The sequence below is a fragment of the Equus quagga genome, chromosome 5 (genome assembly GCF_021613505.1).
Source record: "Equus quagga isolate Etosha38 chromosome 5, UCLA_HA_Equagga_1.0, whole genome shotgun sequence".
Taxonomy (NCBI): Eukaryota; Metazoa; Chordata; class Mammalia; order Perissodactyla; family Equidae; genus Equus; species Equus quagga.
Genome location: NC_060271.1, coordinates 114,198,672 through 114,214,753, shown reverse-complemented (window position 1 = coordinate 114,214,753; position 16,082 = coordinate 114,198,672). Strand labels below are relative to the sequence as shown.

At 36.9% G+C, this 16,082-nt stretch overlaps 1 protein-coding gene across 6 annotated transcripts in view; it reads left to right on the top strand.

The window, feature by feature from the left end:
- LCLAT1 (lysocardiolipin acyltransferase 1) overlaps window positions 1-16,082 on the top strand; it is a 189,664-nt gene that overhangs the window by 73,467 nt on the left and 100,115 nt on the right. For all 6 annotated transcript variants that reach the window (XM_046662150.1, XM_046662151.1, XM_046662156.1 and 3 more), the window contains one exon: window positions 5,434-5,632. In XM_046662150.1, coding sequence (XP_046518106.1) covers window positions 5,434-5,632 — 199 coding nt within the window. The remainder of the gene's footprint in view (window positions 1-5,433; window positions 5,633-16,082) is intronic.

Below are 16,082 nucleotides of genomic sequence, written 5' to 3'. Positions count from 1 at the left end.
CCTCTCTAAATTTGTCTTTCTTCATCTGTAGAAAAGGAAGCTCTAATACTTCCTACCTACCTCAGAGTTATGATGATGACTAAATGAGATAATGAACATAGCCTTTGTAAAGTATACAGTAAATGTTTGCTACTATATTAGTTTTAGAGGGCAGACTAAAGTACACTATCAAAGAAAATTCAAAATATAGTAGCCTGAATAAAATAGAATTTTATGCGTCCTCAGGTCCAGGTTGTCAGGGTAGCTATGATCCCTGATGTCATTCAAGGACTCAGATTCCTTCCAGTCTTCTATATGGTCAAGACTGGTCACTACCAGTTCTTTGTCCCACTCTATAGGAAGTGGGGAGGGGGGGGAGGCCAGAGCAAGAACTTTCTCTTTAGACCAGTGAGTTCTAAGATGCACATAAATTCTTTTGCTCCCCCCATTGGTGAAAACAGCTAAAAGCTGTAATAAAATCTGGGAAATGTAGTCTTTTTCTTCTGAGTAGCCCTGTCCACAATTAAAATCTATTACTCTGGAAGAAATGCTGGATTTTCCTGGACTTATTACTGGACAAATTCTGCCATAGCTTCTTTTACTGCTACTACTACTAGTACAATTACTGTTATAGCAGAATTGCATCATGTATCTAATTACCTTATACATCTTCAATTACGTGCACTAGCATGGAGGAGGGAAGAGTGGAGAGAGAGGAATTTTTTAAATGTAGGGTGCCCCTCTATCCCCAACTTCATGTGAGATGCAACGGGGAATGCTGAGTATGATTCTTGTGTTTAAAACAACATGCAAACCAATCACTTCATCTGATGGTCAGCTGGAGAAATCTGGTCCAACACTCAGATAAAACTGGCTGAGCAGGACTTACTGATAGTGTGCGGGTCTCTCGTGAGGCACCTTCCTCTGAGATTTTTGGGGGTAACTTCAGCTGTTCCTGACTTTTGGCTTATTACCTGACTTGAGAACTTCACACATAGGCAAGAGTCAGTGACCACTGTAGTCTTAAATTGGTATGTATTTGAGAAAACTTCATGTTACCTAGCCTGTTTAACTCACTGCTGTGCTCACTAGTAACAGCATATCAGGCAGAGAGTCTTTCGGTTAAAAAATTTATTAAAGTCAAATCCCTTAAAGCTAGTATACAGAAAATCGATGTTCTGGTTTTGAGATAGTGACCATCTCTGCTTAAAGAAATGGAGAAACATCATTGGTGTGTCTTTTATGACCTTATTTCAAACGTTTACAAGGTACTAAAGGAATTTTTATTTTGAAGCAAATAGTAGAATACGTCATTTTTTATTCAGAAGCAGTTTAGTCTTTTCTCTCCTATAGGAGTACTTTATTTTAAGCAATTCCAAACAGTTAAACATAATTTTTCACTAAAAATAAATTAGGGTATGGGCTGGCCTTGTGGCCTAGTGGTTAAGTTCGGCATACTCCGCTTTGGCAGCTCAGGTTTGGATCCTGGGTGCAGACCTATGCCACTTGGTGGCCATGCTCTGGCCGTGACCCACGTAACAGAATAGAGGAAGATTGGCACAGATGTTAGCTCAGGGCAAATCTTCCTCAGCAAAACAAAAAAAAATTAGGGTGAATGCACTTAGACTAATTATTGGTCACAGAAGCAATCACAAAATGATCTTCTCTTTTGTAAGTTTCTCCTGTGCGTTAAAATGATTTCATTGGCAAGATTTTTCTTGTCTTACTATTTTTAAGGAGTACATTTTCTGTGCTAAATGAGGTACTCCAATAAAATCTTTTAGAATCTTAGAGTTAGATGAGACTTAGAGGTCATCTAGTCTAACCTACCTGTGTGTGTAAGAATCCCTTCTAGAACAGTCTATGGAGTGACCAGTCTCTCTTGGAACATTTCTATAATGGGAAGTGGATGTCTGTTCATTTCATTTTTGAATAGTTCTATTCAATATAGTACTGTTAGGATCAAACTTGGCACATGCCCAGAGCAGTTTTTGCTTTTTAAAATTCTGAGTCTTTCTAACAGTCTGATTGTTAGCTAATTACCTGGGATTATGAAAATTACTTGGAGTTCTGTCCTTTCACCATAAATCATGACTTAGGAATTTAGAGGTTGTTTTCTAACTCCCAACCTAGGACACAAGTTTCTTCCATGGCCTGCTGATTCCATTCTAGTCCTAGAACAAAGCAGGTGTTCAGCAAACACAGATTAATGAATACAGTTTCTGTCTAGACTGCTGCTCTTAAGAAAGGGCGTGCTCATTGTTTGATGAATGGCTTGGGATTGCAAGGCCTTAAATAGCTAAGGATTTGAGGAGCTGGGCCTAAGCTGAGTCTGAAAAGCTAAAGCAGACTTGGAGATGAGGAATGTCTTAGAGTTGTTCTTACTTCAGACTGAATAAAGATCCACTGAAATGACAAATGAGAGCTTAAGGCCTGATGGCAAAACTGATTGTCTGTGATCATGAGGGGACGCTCTCATCTTAGTGTTTTCATATACCAAGGAACACCTGGAGGCAGTAAATAGTGGTAAATAAAGACACCCTCAGAAATTGCTTCTGTATTTGTAATTCTGGGAGAAATCTTCATTCAGTTAGGTAACAGTCGTGAGAATTGTGGCTTTTCGTTCGATATAAGAAATAAAGCATTATAAAATTTTATAAGATTAGTTTCTTAGTGCCGAAATGGTTTCCTTTTATACTAGAAATAGAACAAATGTGAGAAATATGCGAATATTGTCTTTTTTTTTTTTTTTTCAAGTTTTTAATCTAGATTATTTGAATTCTGGAGTTCTTTATAGACATTACAACTCTATCTCTGTGTAGTGTTTTTGTTATTATGCCTTTGCAGGAGCTGTAAATAACCTTGACTAGATATATCTTGTCTGGTGTTAAAAATGATTCATATGAGCTTGAGATCTAGGCTGCCAAAAGGTTGTATATAACTTTTAGGCACATTCCGATAGAGTTCTGGATGCCATATGATATGCTCCTGAACAAGCAGTCTGAGATTTTTTATTTTGACATTTTCCATAATGAAAAGCAAAAGCTTGTTTTGGAATCCATAGAAAACATGTATTAGAAATTGCACGTGAAAGGTTAGAGTTCAGGTTTGGGATTTATAGGCTTAAGATTTTTAACTCTTTTCTGTAATATAACGTAAAATTAATAGTCAAGGTCCTCTTTCTGCCAGTTAAGAAAAGGGCATCCTGCATTTTCGTTCTTTGCAAATACTGAAAAGTATATCGTATTTGGGAAGCAGAGTGGACCTAATCCAAGTTAACCTTGGATGGCGACTTCACACATATACACTGGGCCAAGACTTAGTATTCAGTGATTCGTTTTCATGATTGATGGCCTTTTACGCTTACAAGTAGAAAAAGAGATATTTCTTGCTATGGGTCCAAGCCTAGAGAAATCTGCCATGATCCTCTCCATCATGAAATCTTCCACATATGGACTTAACTTCCCAGAGATTTCGGAGTGGGAGTTTATAATTATTTGAGTGGTTATGGACCCTTATGAAAATCTGATGAAAACTACTGGCATTTTGCCTGGCAAAGTGCCAGTGTATACATTCACGTATCTTTGTATACAATTTCAAGAGGGGTTCATGTTTATGGTCCTCTTGAAGGCCGTCTTTTCTAGGGCTTGATAAATGCCGGGTTACATACTCATTCCCTAAAATGAATCTCAGCCCTGGGAGAGAAACTCAATGAGGACCTGTAAGTTCTCTGTAGCTACGTTAGCCCGAAGGATCTTGTTTTACCTTGTTAAGATGGTTAACACTCTGACCCTGTAAGACTTTGGACATGTAACATTTCTAACTCCCTTTTTTCTTTAGCTAATATTCTTTTTAACTCCTATTTATTCTTATGTTTTTGACATCCTATTCTTTTGTACCATATTCTTTTAAAAAGATAGTTTTTTTTGTGAAATATGACAAACATACTGAAAAGTTAATAAATGCACACTTTATTGAATAATTTTAAAGTGTAATTATCAACCAGGTCAAGAAATAGAATATTGCCAGCCCTCCAGCACGCTACCCAGTTTCCCAGTCACAACGCCCTCCTGTTTGGTAGAAGTAGCCACTAACCTGGCTTGTAAGATACGTTAGTTCCTTGCTGGTCTTTATAATTTTACTACCTATGTATTTACCTCTAAAATATCTTACTGTATATATTCTTTTTTATTTGTTTTGCTTCTCTCAACATTGTGCTTGTGTGTTATCCATGTTGCTATAGATACCTGTAGTTCATTTATTTTCATTGTTGTGTTATGGTGCATTGTGTGACTGTACCACCATTTGTTTGTTTGATATGCTTTGATCAAGGTTTTCATGATGCTGCCAAAGAGAACTTTTGATTTTCTTATGTTTTTCCTGGCTTGGGCCAGTTTTCTCTCCATTAATAGTGAAGTCAAATATTAACTAGTAGATTTGTTACATGCAAATTATTTGGAAATTTAAATAGGGATTGAAATCAGTGATCCAGGTGTCTTATTATCTGTTATTGTTCTTTCAAGAACCGCCATCTGTAATTTGCTTTTCTTCTAGATATTTCATATATATTATATGCCTGACCGTCAGAGAAGTTAATTAAACAACTTCAGCAAATATTTGAGCATCTGTTCGATGAGCTAGACACTTTTAGGTGCTAGGGCTGCACCACTTTAGTAAACATGTAGTTATTTCATTATTTATATGTTGTTAAGATACACAGATACATATATTTGTTTTAAAAAGATCATACTGCAGAAAGGTGTAAAATGAAAAGTTTGACTTTCTGTTCCCTGAGCCCTATACTTAGTGTTAAGTTTCTTGACTATTCTTTCTATAAAAGAATGTGTTTATCTTACATATCTATAGCTTAAAATATTACACAGTGGGATTTTCTTGTAAGCCTTTTGCACTTTTTTCTTTTAATAATTTATCTTGAAGATTTCAATGAAAGTTAGCTTTTTTTTCCCTTTCTTTTTGGTGAGGAAGATTGGCCCTGAGCTAACATCTCTTGCTTCCTCTTTTTGTTTGAAGAAGAGTGTCGCTGAGCTAACATCTGTGCCAATCTTCCTCTGTTTTATGTGGGACACCACCACAGCATGGCTTGACAGGCAGTGCTGGGTTTGTGCCTGGGATCCGAACCTCTGAACCCCCGGCCACTGAAGCAGAGCATGCAAACCCAACCACCATGCCACTGGGCAGGCTCAAAAGTTAGCATTTTTAAATTGGGAAACTGCCAGAAACTTAGTAGTAGAATTAAAAATAGAAACAGTGCCTTCGTATTCTCAGTCTTCCAGATTAACATATTTTTCCTGATTTATTGTAGAAGCAAGAATCAGAGGAAACACTATGCCTTTGATTTATTAGAAATCAGAAAACTTATTTTTAGGACATGATAAAATCTACCTATGGGAAATCATAACTTTAAATTGTCCTGTATCTATATTTTTTCCTTAGGCATTGCTGGAGACCATGTTTGGTGTAAAAGTGGTCATAACAGGTGATGCATTTGTTCCTGGAGAAAGGAGTGTCATTATCATGAATCATCGGACAAGAATGGACTGGATGTTCCTGTGGAATTGTCTGATGAGATACAGCTACCTCAGAGTGGAGAAAATTTGCCTCAAAGCCAGTCTCAAAAGTGTTCCTGGATTCGGTAGGCTATTCACAAATTATTTTAAGTTGCTCATTCATTTTATATGTGATGTACGCAGTCTAAAACTACAGAGTAACTTACTGAAACTCCACTTAAATTTAAAAACGTTCTCATTTTTCCTCACTAGCGTAAACTCAGTTACCAGGTTTTATTTTTCTTAGTGGATCATAACAGATTATTTTAATCTTGCTTTTGAAACATCTTATGTTGAACGTGGGAATAAACTATTCTCAAGGAAGTAGATGTGGTTCCAGAGGGACTAACACTTTGAAGGATATGAATTAATAGTTCAGTAAACTTTTATTGCATGTCATGCTTGTGGTACTTTAGACCAGCAAGTGGTCTGTGCTGATAAGACACTTGAAATGAACTGATAAATAAATATTAATTAAATCCCTGTTAGTCCAAGCATTACACTAGGTGCTAGTATTTTCTGAACTTTCCTAATCCATACCTTTTTTTTCTTTTAAAGTCTTTTCACTGTGTTTGTTGTATACTATAATATTAACATTCCCAGAAATGCTTACATTCCCTGGTTAGGAATGCAACACATTCATCGTGTGGTGGTGAAGAAGGGTTATTTCAGCACTGCATGTTAAGACTTAATTGCCCCCACCCCTTAATGTGAAGTAGGGGTGAAGAACAGACTAAAAATAGATTCAAACTAGTTATTCACATGTGGGTATATGAAGCATTGCTGTACTCCCTGACCACCTCATCCATTAACTATATTTGTGTGGTTTCCTGTATAACATTTCTTATTTGAATTCTTTGCCCTTTAAACCCTGCCCCTATCAATATACTGAAATGTTCAGGATTTGTGAGGGCAGAGGGTAGATATTGTCCTCAGGATAGACTAGTAAAGAGGTTTGTGGTTGAGTTACTAAGTGTGTTTGTGCTTTAGTTGCCTTCATGTTTATAGTCGTGTCTTTCTCCTTGCCACTTTTCCAGTATTGTGGTCTCAGAATAGTCAGATTTCTTACATGGCAGCTGGCTTCCCCTAGAGCAGACATCCCCACTGAACCAGCACGAAGCTGCAAGGAATTCTGGGCATTTTGTGACTTAGCCTCAGAATTCGTATAGTGTCACATCCACGGTACATTAGTAGTGGAAGCTGTCACTGTCTGCCAAGGTTCTAGGGGAGGGAGAGAGCTTAGACCTCATCTCTTGATGGGTGAAGTGTCAAAGATCTTGTTAGCATTTTAAAAACTGCCATATCCCCAAAAAGACTTAATCAAGAAAGAAAAGAGAAGGCATGTATTACTAGTAGCAAGAATGGTAATTTCATGTTTGTCATTCCTGGTCCTACATAAAATATGATAACAGAATATTAAGAACAACATTATGTGAATGAGTTTGAAAATGTATATGAAACCAACAAGTTACATACAGAAAAATACAACAAAATCTGACAACAGTGAATAAAATGAAAAAATTAAAACAACCCTGTATCTAATAAAGAGATTGACTCCATAACTAAAAGCCTTCTTAGAAAGGTTTTTGGAGGACAATGGCAGCTGCCTGATTTTCCTTATCCTTAAACAAAAAATCATCAAATCAACAAGCAGAGGAAATAAAAGCACATATCATGCATCTCTTCAGCATGACTAGAAGACAAAGAATACTGTAACCTTCTAATTGCCTTAAGTAGAGAAATAAATTCCAATCTAGTTGCTTCTGCCCTCCCACCACTGCAAGCCTGTCAGTGCTAAGACTTGGAGAGGAGGCTTAAGAGTAGAGAGGCGTGGACAGCTTAGAAGAGCCAAGAAAAGCGTCCTCAGAAAGAGAAAGTCTAAGACTAAATGCCAAACAGCTGAACACAGGTCAGGATGTGGTAGTTCAGTCAAAGTAGTCGAAATGGAAGATAGCCAAAGGAGTTCTAACATATATATATGTATATATAATTGGAGCCCCTAAAGAAGAAATTAACAAAACAGTGTAACTTAAATATTACAAAAGTAATATTTAAAAATATAACCCAAGAAAACATTTTGGGCATAAAACGTGACCTGACAGGCACTTCCAGCGTGATAGCATGAGGATCTCCACAGACCCACTCCCCGGTGAAACTGGTGAAAATTCTAAAATAACTGTCGTTTGAAGTCTCTGGAAATGGTCGCTAGGACATACAGCAAATGAAGAAACATTTTTTCAAGAAAATTTACTAAAATTTGTTGAGAACAATTGGAATCTGTGGTATCTGAAACAAGACATACCCCTTTCCTCCCACCTCCCAGTTCAACCAGACAGAAACTCCACTCCAGACTGGTGCAGCCAAAAACAGAGGGCTTCCCCTCTCCCCGGCTCCCACTCAGATGTCCATCTTCCACAAATCCTCACTACCTTCACTTGAATAGCTTCATATTGATTATACAATGGCTCGGCTGTGTGATTTCCAAGAAGGCAAATTAGACTAGAAGTCATCTGGTCAAATAAGTTTAAATCTGCATATGAAGGATCAATGAATTTTTAATGTAAGAAAAGTAGTCTCAGTACCACGTAATGCCAAAGTTCAAAAGTTCTGTCCACATGTAATATAGGAGTATATTTAAAGCCTGTGTTCTCCAGATGGATGTCAGTTTGACTCAAATCGAAATATAGAATATTTATCTCCTATTCTAAAATTAACTTTAGAATCAAGCATATTTAAGCAGGATCTAGGAACCATTAAATGTTCTCCTATAATGTCATCTATACTGTCTTAACAGGCTTGGCTGGTCCACATTTAATTATTTAGGAGCTTATATTATAAAACTGTATAAACAAAAACCTATATATGACCACGAATGAGTCTTGGTAAAGCAAACTATCCACTAAAAGTTTGTTTTAAAGATTTTTTTCTCAGATTAATGGTTTGTGCCTCTATGTCATTCAGTCTTGAGTATAAGTTCAGGGGAAGGAAAAGGTGGAAGGTTCTCTAATATTTGTTACATGCCACTATGAAAAGGGACTTTATATACGTTACCTTATTTAGAAATCACAACTGTATGTCATAACATAATCCCATTGTTAAAGAAAATGGAGTTTACGAATGTTAAGTAATTTGCCTTGTATATGGATACTCTAAGGTGGAAATAAATTTTGAAACCAGGTCTGTCTGGCTCCAGAGTCAAGACATAAGAAAGACTTAATTTGGGGCCAGCCCCTGGCTGAGTGGTTAAGTTCGCACGCTCCGCTTTGGCGGCCCAGGGTTTCACAGGTTTGGATCCTGAGCGCGGACCTAGCACCGCTTATCAAGCCATGCTGAGGTGGCATCCAGAAGCACAACCAGAAGGATCTCCAACTAGAATATACAAGTATATAGTGGGGGACTGTGGGGGAGAAGAGAAAAAAAAAGATCGGCAACAGATGTTAGCTCAGGGCCAATCTTAAAAAAAAAAAAGGAAAGAAAAACTTAATTTTAAATAAAATGTCTAATAATTTATATACAGTATATATAGAATATACATTGTACAAAATCAAAAGCTACAAAGAGTTATATATGTGGAAAGTAAATTTCTGTAACATTCCTTCCCTGTAGCCACTCAGTTTCCCTTCCCAGAGCAATTGTTACCAGTTTCTTCCAGAAGTATTCCATGCATATAAAAACAGATTTGCTACATCCACCCCTCCTTAATTTTTTTACAGAAATGGGTGTAATAAAATATGCACACCATTCACCTTTTATTATTTTTTTAATATTTAGCAGTGTATCTTGGAGATTATTTTATGTCAGTATATCTGTAGCTGGCCTCAGATTTTTAAAATGGCTACATAGTATTCCTTTGTGAGGATATACGATATTTTTGACTAGTCTTCTATCAGTAGATGTTTAAGTTGGTTCCAATTTCAGCAATTACTAATATTGTTGCAATGATGATCTTTGTTTACATAGTATTTCACACCTGACTGCATTTATCAGTAAGAGTTAGAAACTAGATCAGAGAGTATATGAGAGAGATTGTCCAAATTCTGTCTGTAAAGGATTGAAGCAATTTTTACTTCAAACCACAGTATTTGACTGCTTTATTACACTCATCAACAACATAGTACCATGAAATATTTGAATCTTTGTCAAACTTATAGTTGGATAAAAGGAATATTTCAATGTGGTTTTATATTACATTTATATTATAAGCAGGATTGGAGGTATTTTTATTGGACTGTTTGTCTTTGTCCTGGTGATTTGTACAAGTTCTTAGGAGAAATATTAACATTTTGTTTGTGGTGAGTTTCAAATATATATATTTTTTGTTTAGGATATTTTTTCCTATGTGGAAATTACATTTTTATTGATCAATTTTTTGTGACATTTGGATTTTTCTTTTTTCTTTCTGCTCTTTCTCCCCAAATCCCCCCTATACATAGATGTGTATTTTAGTTGTGGGTCCTTCTAGTTGTGGCATGTGGGACACTGCCTCAGCGTGGCCTGATGAGTGGTGTCATGTCTGCGCCCAGGATCTGAACCAGTGAAACCCTGGGCTGCTGCAGCAGAGCACACGAACTTAACCACTCGGCCATGGGGCGGCCCCGCCATTTGGATTTTATAGCAAACTTAGACAGCTTTTCCATCATGAGTGTTTCCTGCTAGTGCTTTTGTGGTTTCATTTACCATCTTTAGTCTGGTATAAACTGGGAGAAAGAGATTTCTTTTCAGCCCCAAATAGCTGCTCAGTCCCATACTTTTTACTGAATAATCAATTTTTTCTTGACTAGTTTGGAAGAGCACATTTTATCATATTTGATTGTATTCTAAATTCCCATTTGCTTTGGGACCTATTTCTGGGCTTTCTGTTCTCTTTCATTGATCTGTCTAATCATGCACTGGCACCATGCTGTTTTAGTTACTACAGCATTAAAATTTATTATTTACTTCACTTTTACTTACATACAATAAAAAAATTCACGTATTTTAAATTGTATTCAATTGTAACTCACCGGTCGAGTTGTAGTTTTCTCTCACCCTAAAATGTATCCTTATGCCCCTTTGCACTCCAACCCCTGAATTATATGGGGTTTGCAGTTAAAGTGTATGTTTAACTTTATAACTTATGCTATAATTTTCTGTATTTTACATTTTTATCAACAATGTATGAGAGAGTTCCAACTGTTCCATATCCTTGTTAACATGTGGCATTATCAATCTTTCTGACTTCAGCTATTTTCTTGGGATTGTAGTGGTAACTTACTGATTTAATTTTCATTTCTCTGAAGGCTGGTGATTTTGATTATCTTTTCATGTGCTTATTGTCCATTCATATAGCTTGTTTTGTGAAATGTCTCTTCATATCTTTTCCCCATTTTTTTATGAGTTAGTTTTCTTTTAATTATGAGTTGCAAGAGTTCCTTACATGTTCTGAACACAGACCTTATCAGATAGGTATTTTGCAGTTTTTTCCGTGAGTCTGTGACTTGCCTTTTTACTTTTTTACCTATTCAATAGCAAAGTTATTTATCTTCATGAAGTCCATTTCATCAATTTTTCTTTCATTGTTTGGGCTTTTGGTCTTCTGTTTAATAAATCTGTGTTTAACCTAATACCAAATATTTTTCTCCTTCATTATAATATTATAATGAAATTTATTATAATGAATATTATAATATTATAATGAATAAAATTATAAACATTATAATGTTTAATAGTTTTAGTTCTTTATGTCTGTGATCCATTTTGATTTAATTTTTAATGTGAGGCAAGGGTCAGGGTCTTTTTTTCTTCTTATATAGATATCCAGTTTTCCAGCAATATTTACTGAAAGGTCTATCTGTTATCCATTGAATTACTTTAATACCTTTGTTGAAAAATCAGTGTCCATACAAGTGTCCCTTCATTGTTCCATATGTCTATCCTTATCCAATATCATACTGTCATCATGATTGTAGTTATATAGCAAGTCTTGAAATTAGGCAGTTCTTTTAAAAACTGTTCTTTTTAAAGTTATTTTTAACTGTTTAAGTCCTTTCCCTATTTACATTTTTAAATCAGCCTGTTAATTTCTTCAAAAAAGCCTGTTCGGTTTTTATTGTGATTGCATTGACTCTATAGATCAGTTTGCCATCCTGACACTATCGAGTCTTCAAATCCATGAACATAGTATGTCTCTGCGTTGGTTTATCTTGTTTTAGATTTCCCTCTGTGGTACTTTGTACTTTTCCACATAAGGATCTTTTAGATCTTGCATTAAATGTATTCCTAAGTATTTTTTAAATGCCACTTTTGGAGTTGTCTTTTTAAAATTTATTTTCTAATTATCTGTTGCTAACATATGGAGATACAATTGATTTTTATAATTTGCAATCTTGAAAATTCAATTATTTCTTCTACCAGCTTTGGAGGTTCCTTAGGCTTTTCTTATATATACAGTCATACTGCCTGTAAATAAATATAGTTTTACTCTTCTATTTCCAACCTGTATGCCTTTTATTTTTCTTGCTTTATTACATTGTCTAGTTCTTCCAGTATAATATTAAATAGAAGTGTTGAGAGCAGACATCCTTGCTGTGTCCCAGATCTTAAGTAGAAAGCATTAAGCTTTTCACCATTGAGTATTATATTAGCTGTAGGTTTTTCATAGATACTCTTAATCAGCTTGAGAGAGTTCTCTTCTATACCTGATTTGCTATGATTTTTATTGTGAAATGGTGTTGAACTTTGTTAAACGCTTTTTCTGTCTGTTGAAATGATAATATGAATTTTTCCTCTTATTCTATTAACATGCAAAATTGCATTGATTCATCTGTGATGTTAAACCAACCTTGCATTTTCAGGATTATTTCCATTTGATAATTATTTGTCACCTTTTTAATAATAAAGTATTAGTGGATTCAATTTGCTAATAGTTATGAAGGATTTTTGTGTTTGTGTTCATGTGGGATTTTGTTTTTCATTCTCTTTTCTTGTGAGATATTTGTCTGATTTTGGCCTCATAAAATGAGATGGTGAGTGTTCCTTCCTTGTATGTTTTCTGAAAGAGTTTGTGTAGGATTGATATTATTTCTTCATTAAATGATTGAAGGAATTCAGCAGTGGAGCCATCTGAGCCTGGTGTTTTCTTAGTGGCAATGTTTTAAATTACGGGCATACCTCAGAGATATTACAGGTTCAGATCCAATAAAGTGAATATTGTAATAAAGTGACTATTACAGTAAAGAGAGTCACAAAACTTTCTGGTTTCCCAATGCATATAAAAGTTAAGTTTATGATGTACTGTAGTCTGTTAAGTATGCAATAGCATTATATGTAAAAAACCTAATGTTTATACCTTAATTTAAAAATACTTTATTGCTGGGCCAGCCTGGTGGCCCAGCAGTTAAGTGCACATGTTCCGCTTCAGCGGCCCAGGGTTTGCTGGTTTGGATCCTGGGTGTGGACACGGCACTGCTTGGCATGCCATGCTGTGGTAGGCGTCCCACATATAAAGTAGAGGAAGATGGGCATGGATGTTAGCTCAGGGCCAGTCTTCCTCAGCAAAAAGAGGAGGATTGGCAGTAGATGTTAGCTCAGGTCTAATCTTCCTCAGGAAAAAAAATACTTTATTGCTAAAAATGCTAACCATCATCTGAGCCTTCAGTGAGTTGTAATCTTTTTGCTCGTAGAAAGTCTTGTAAAAAACATAGTATCTGCAAAGTGTAATAAAGCGAAGCACGATAAAACGAATTCCTTACTAACTCAATTTCTTTAATTGATGTAGAGTCCTTTAATTCTTCTATTTCTTGTTTGTAATTTGTTGTAAAAGAAATTGTCTCATCTAAGTTGTCAAACTAAAATTTCAAGGAATCTCTGGTGATGTCCCCTCTTTAATGTCTCAGTTTTCATTCTTGATCAATCTGGCTGGAGTTTTGTCAGTTTTATTAATTCCTTCTTCTCTCCCTGAAAGGGTTAGCTTTTGGTTTCATTAATTTTTTTGCCCTTTCTCAAAGAGTTATATTTCGATTTCATTGTTTATTTCATTCCATTGTTAGTCCACTTTCATTTTCATTGACTTCCGTTCTTCTCTTTATTTCCTTACTTCTGTAACCTTTGGGTTTAATGTGCTCTATTTTTAGTTTCTTAAGTTAGAAGCTTAAATCATTGACCTCAGATATTTCTTCTTTTCTGACACAGGCATTTAGGACTATACATTTCCCTTTCAGCACTGCTTCAGTTGTGTGCCACATCTTTTGCTGTGGACTACATTTAGCCCAAGGCTAAAAGCTTTGGAGGTGGGAACATAGTGCTTTTTGTGAGTGAGCACGAGCTCCCCATCAGAGTGTGTCAGCTTTTGTTCACTCTCCAATGTCTTTTGGTTATTGCCTTTTTTCTTATGTCCAAATTTTTTTTTCCTGCAAAGATGATTTGTCCAGTACAGTCTTACTCCATTAAACTAGACAGTGGAAACTGCCTAAGGATTTTTTTAAAAAATTGTTTTTTTAAGATTCATTTCTAACTATTAAGAAAATGACTTCCTGAAGTGTAGGATTTTAGAATTGGCACAAAATTTAGAGATTATTTAGTTCCTCTCAGTGTAGCACAGGGATCATCTCTTTGACTTGTTTCTCTCTTATTCAATTAGATACCAAATCCTGGTAGTTTTTCTCAAAATAGAAAAATGTCATATTTTCTATTACACTCTTAGTGGCTTCCACTTTGCAGCTGAGCCCCTGATCTCATGGTCCTTTGGTTCATCCAGCCTTCTCCTTTTTTTAACATCTGTTGCTGATCTTTTTTTTCCTTCTTCTTCTTCTCCCCAAAGTCACCTCAGTACATAGTTGTATATATTCTAGTTGTAGATCCTTCTAGTTCTGCTGTGTGGGATGCCACCTCAGCATGGCTTGATGAGTGCTCCTAGGTCTGTGCCCAGGATTAAAAACCTGTGAAACCCTGGGCCGCTGAAGTGGAACGTGCGAACTTAACAACTTGGCCGTGGGGCTGGCCCCAGCCTTCTTTAGTCTCACCCTTAAATACTTAGTTGGGCTCCAGCGCTTCCCTTACTTCCCCTCTTTGTGTTAATTATATAAACTTTAAGCACCCGATATGTGCCCTGTCTATAAAGGATCATTATTATCTATACTGAGGCTCATTTGGATAGTGGGTTATGAAAGGTAGATACACTTTAGTGTACCATTTACTCTAAAGCCCCTTAGCCCTTGGCACCTGCTCTCAGCCCTGATAGGCCTCATTAGCTAACTCCATCACTGTTGGATTGCATCACTGGACTCAGCCCTCAGTTTCTTCGACTGTAAAATGGCAATAAAAGTAGTTCTGGTTCAAGATAATGATGTAGGAGGATCTTGAACTCACCTCCTCCTAGGGACACACTGAATTTACAGCTACATACAGAACAATTTCCTCTGATAGAAAGCCAAAATCTAACTGAGCAACTCCATGAGAAAAAACCCACATTGAAATGGGCAGGAGAGTCTGAGACACAATCTTGCCATCCTCTCCACCCCTGGCATGGTGACTCACAATCAGGAAGGCTCTGACAACTCCAGGCTTCTCCCTGAGAAATGAAGGGCCTGAAACCCACATCTGACATCTCAACTTTTAGCACCTGCACTTGAGAGATCAGCCCCGAAAACAGCTAGCTTTGAAAGCCAGTGGGGCCTGCACCCATGAGATCCATAGGCTCTAGTAAACTGAGAAACAGTTCTTAAAGGGTTTCCATGGACTCACCTGGCTATACCCCATGGTCCAGCACAGAGGTATCTGACTGAAAAGTGCCTGGTCTTTCTGTATAAGAGGTCTGTAAGCTTATCTTCATAGTGGTGGCCTGATGGACAGGCTTCTATTGAAACAGACATCTAGGGGCTGATTACAATCCTCTCTAGAGACTGGGGAGGCCCCGGGTGCCATCTTCATGCTCTCTCTCTGCCCCACCCGTGGTCACCAGTGTCTCTAAGAAAGGAGCTTGTATACATGTCTGGCACTCTGGCTTTTGTGGCTGCCACATAGAGGACACATCCCTTGATAGTTTGGCTCTGGTGGCCAGGAGGGCTAGTGTTCATGGCTTCAGTGGCATGGTAGCAAACGAAGAAACAATTCTTAACTGGCTGTCACACTAGGGCTCAGTGCAGAGGGAGCAGACAAAAACACTCATCTCCCAGTCTTCCTGTGAAAGAGGTATGTTTGCATACTTTAAAAGCTGCTGCCTGAAGGTCTGACTTTCAGTCAGCCTGAGTCTAGGTGCTGACTGAGATCCTCCCCTTTGGGACACTGACAGGTCTTTGGTGCACCTTCAACTACTGGGAGCCACTAAGGATACAGTAGGCTGCTTGGACACTCAGAAAGGTTTGAGAGAAAACCAAGAGCTAGGGCAGGGTTGAATGATAAGGTTTATCTCCTACATGAAGCCACTCCTTCAAGACTGGGAGAGGTGGCGGTTTAATGCCTAAAAACCAATATAGAGAGTCAAGGAAAATGAAAATGAATGTATTCCAAATGAAAGAACAAGGTAAAACCTTAGAAAAAGACCTTAATGAAACAGAGATA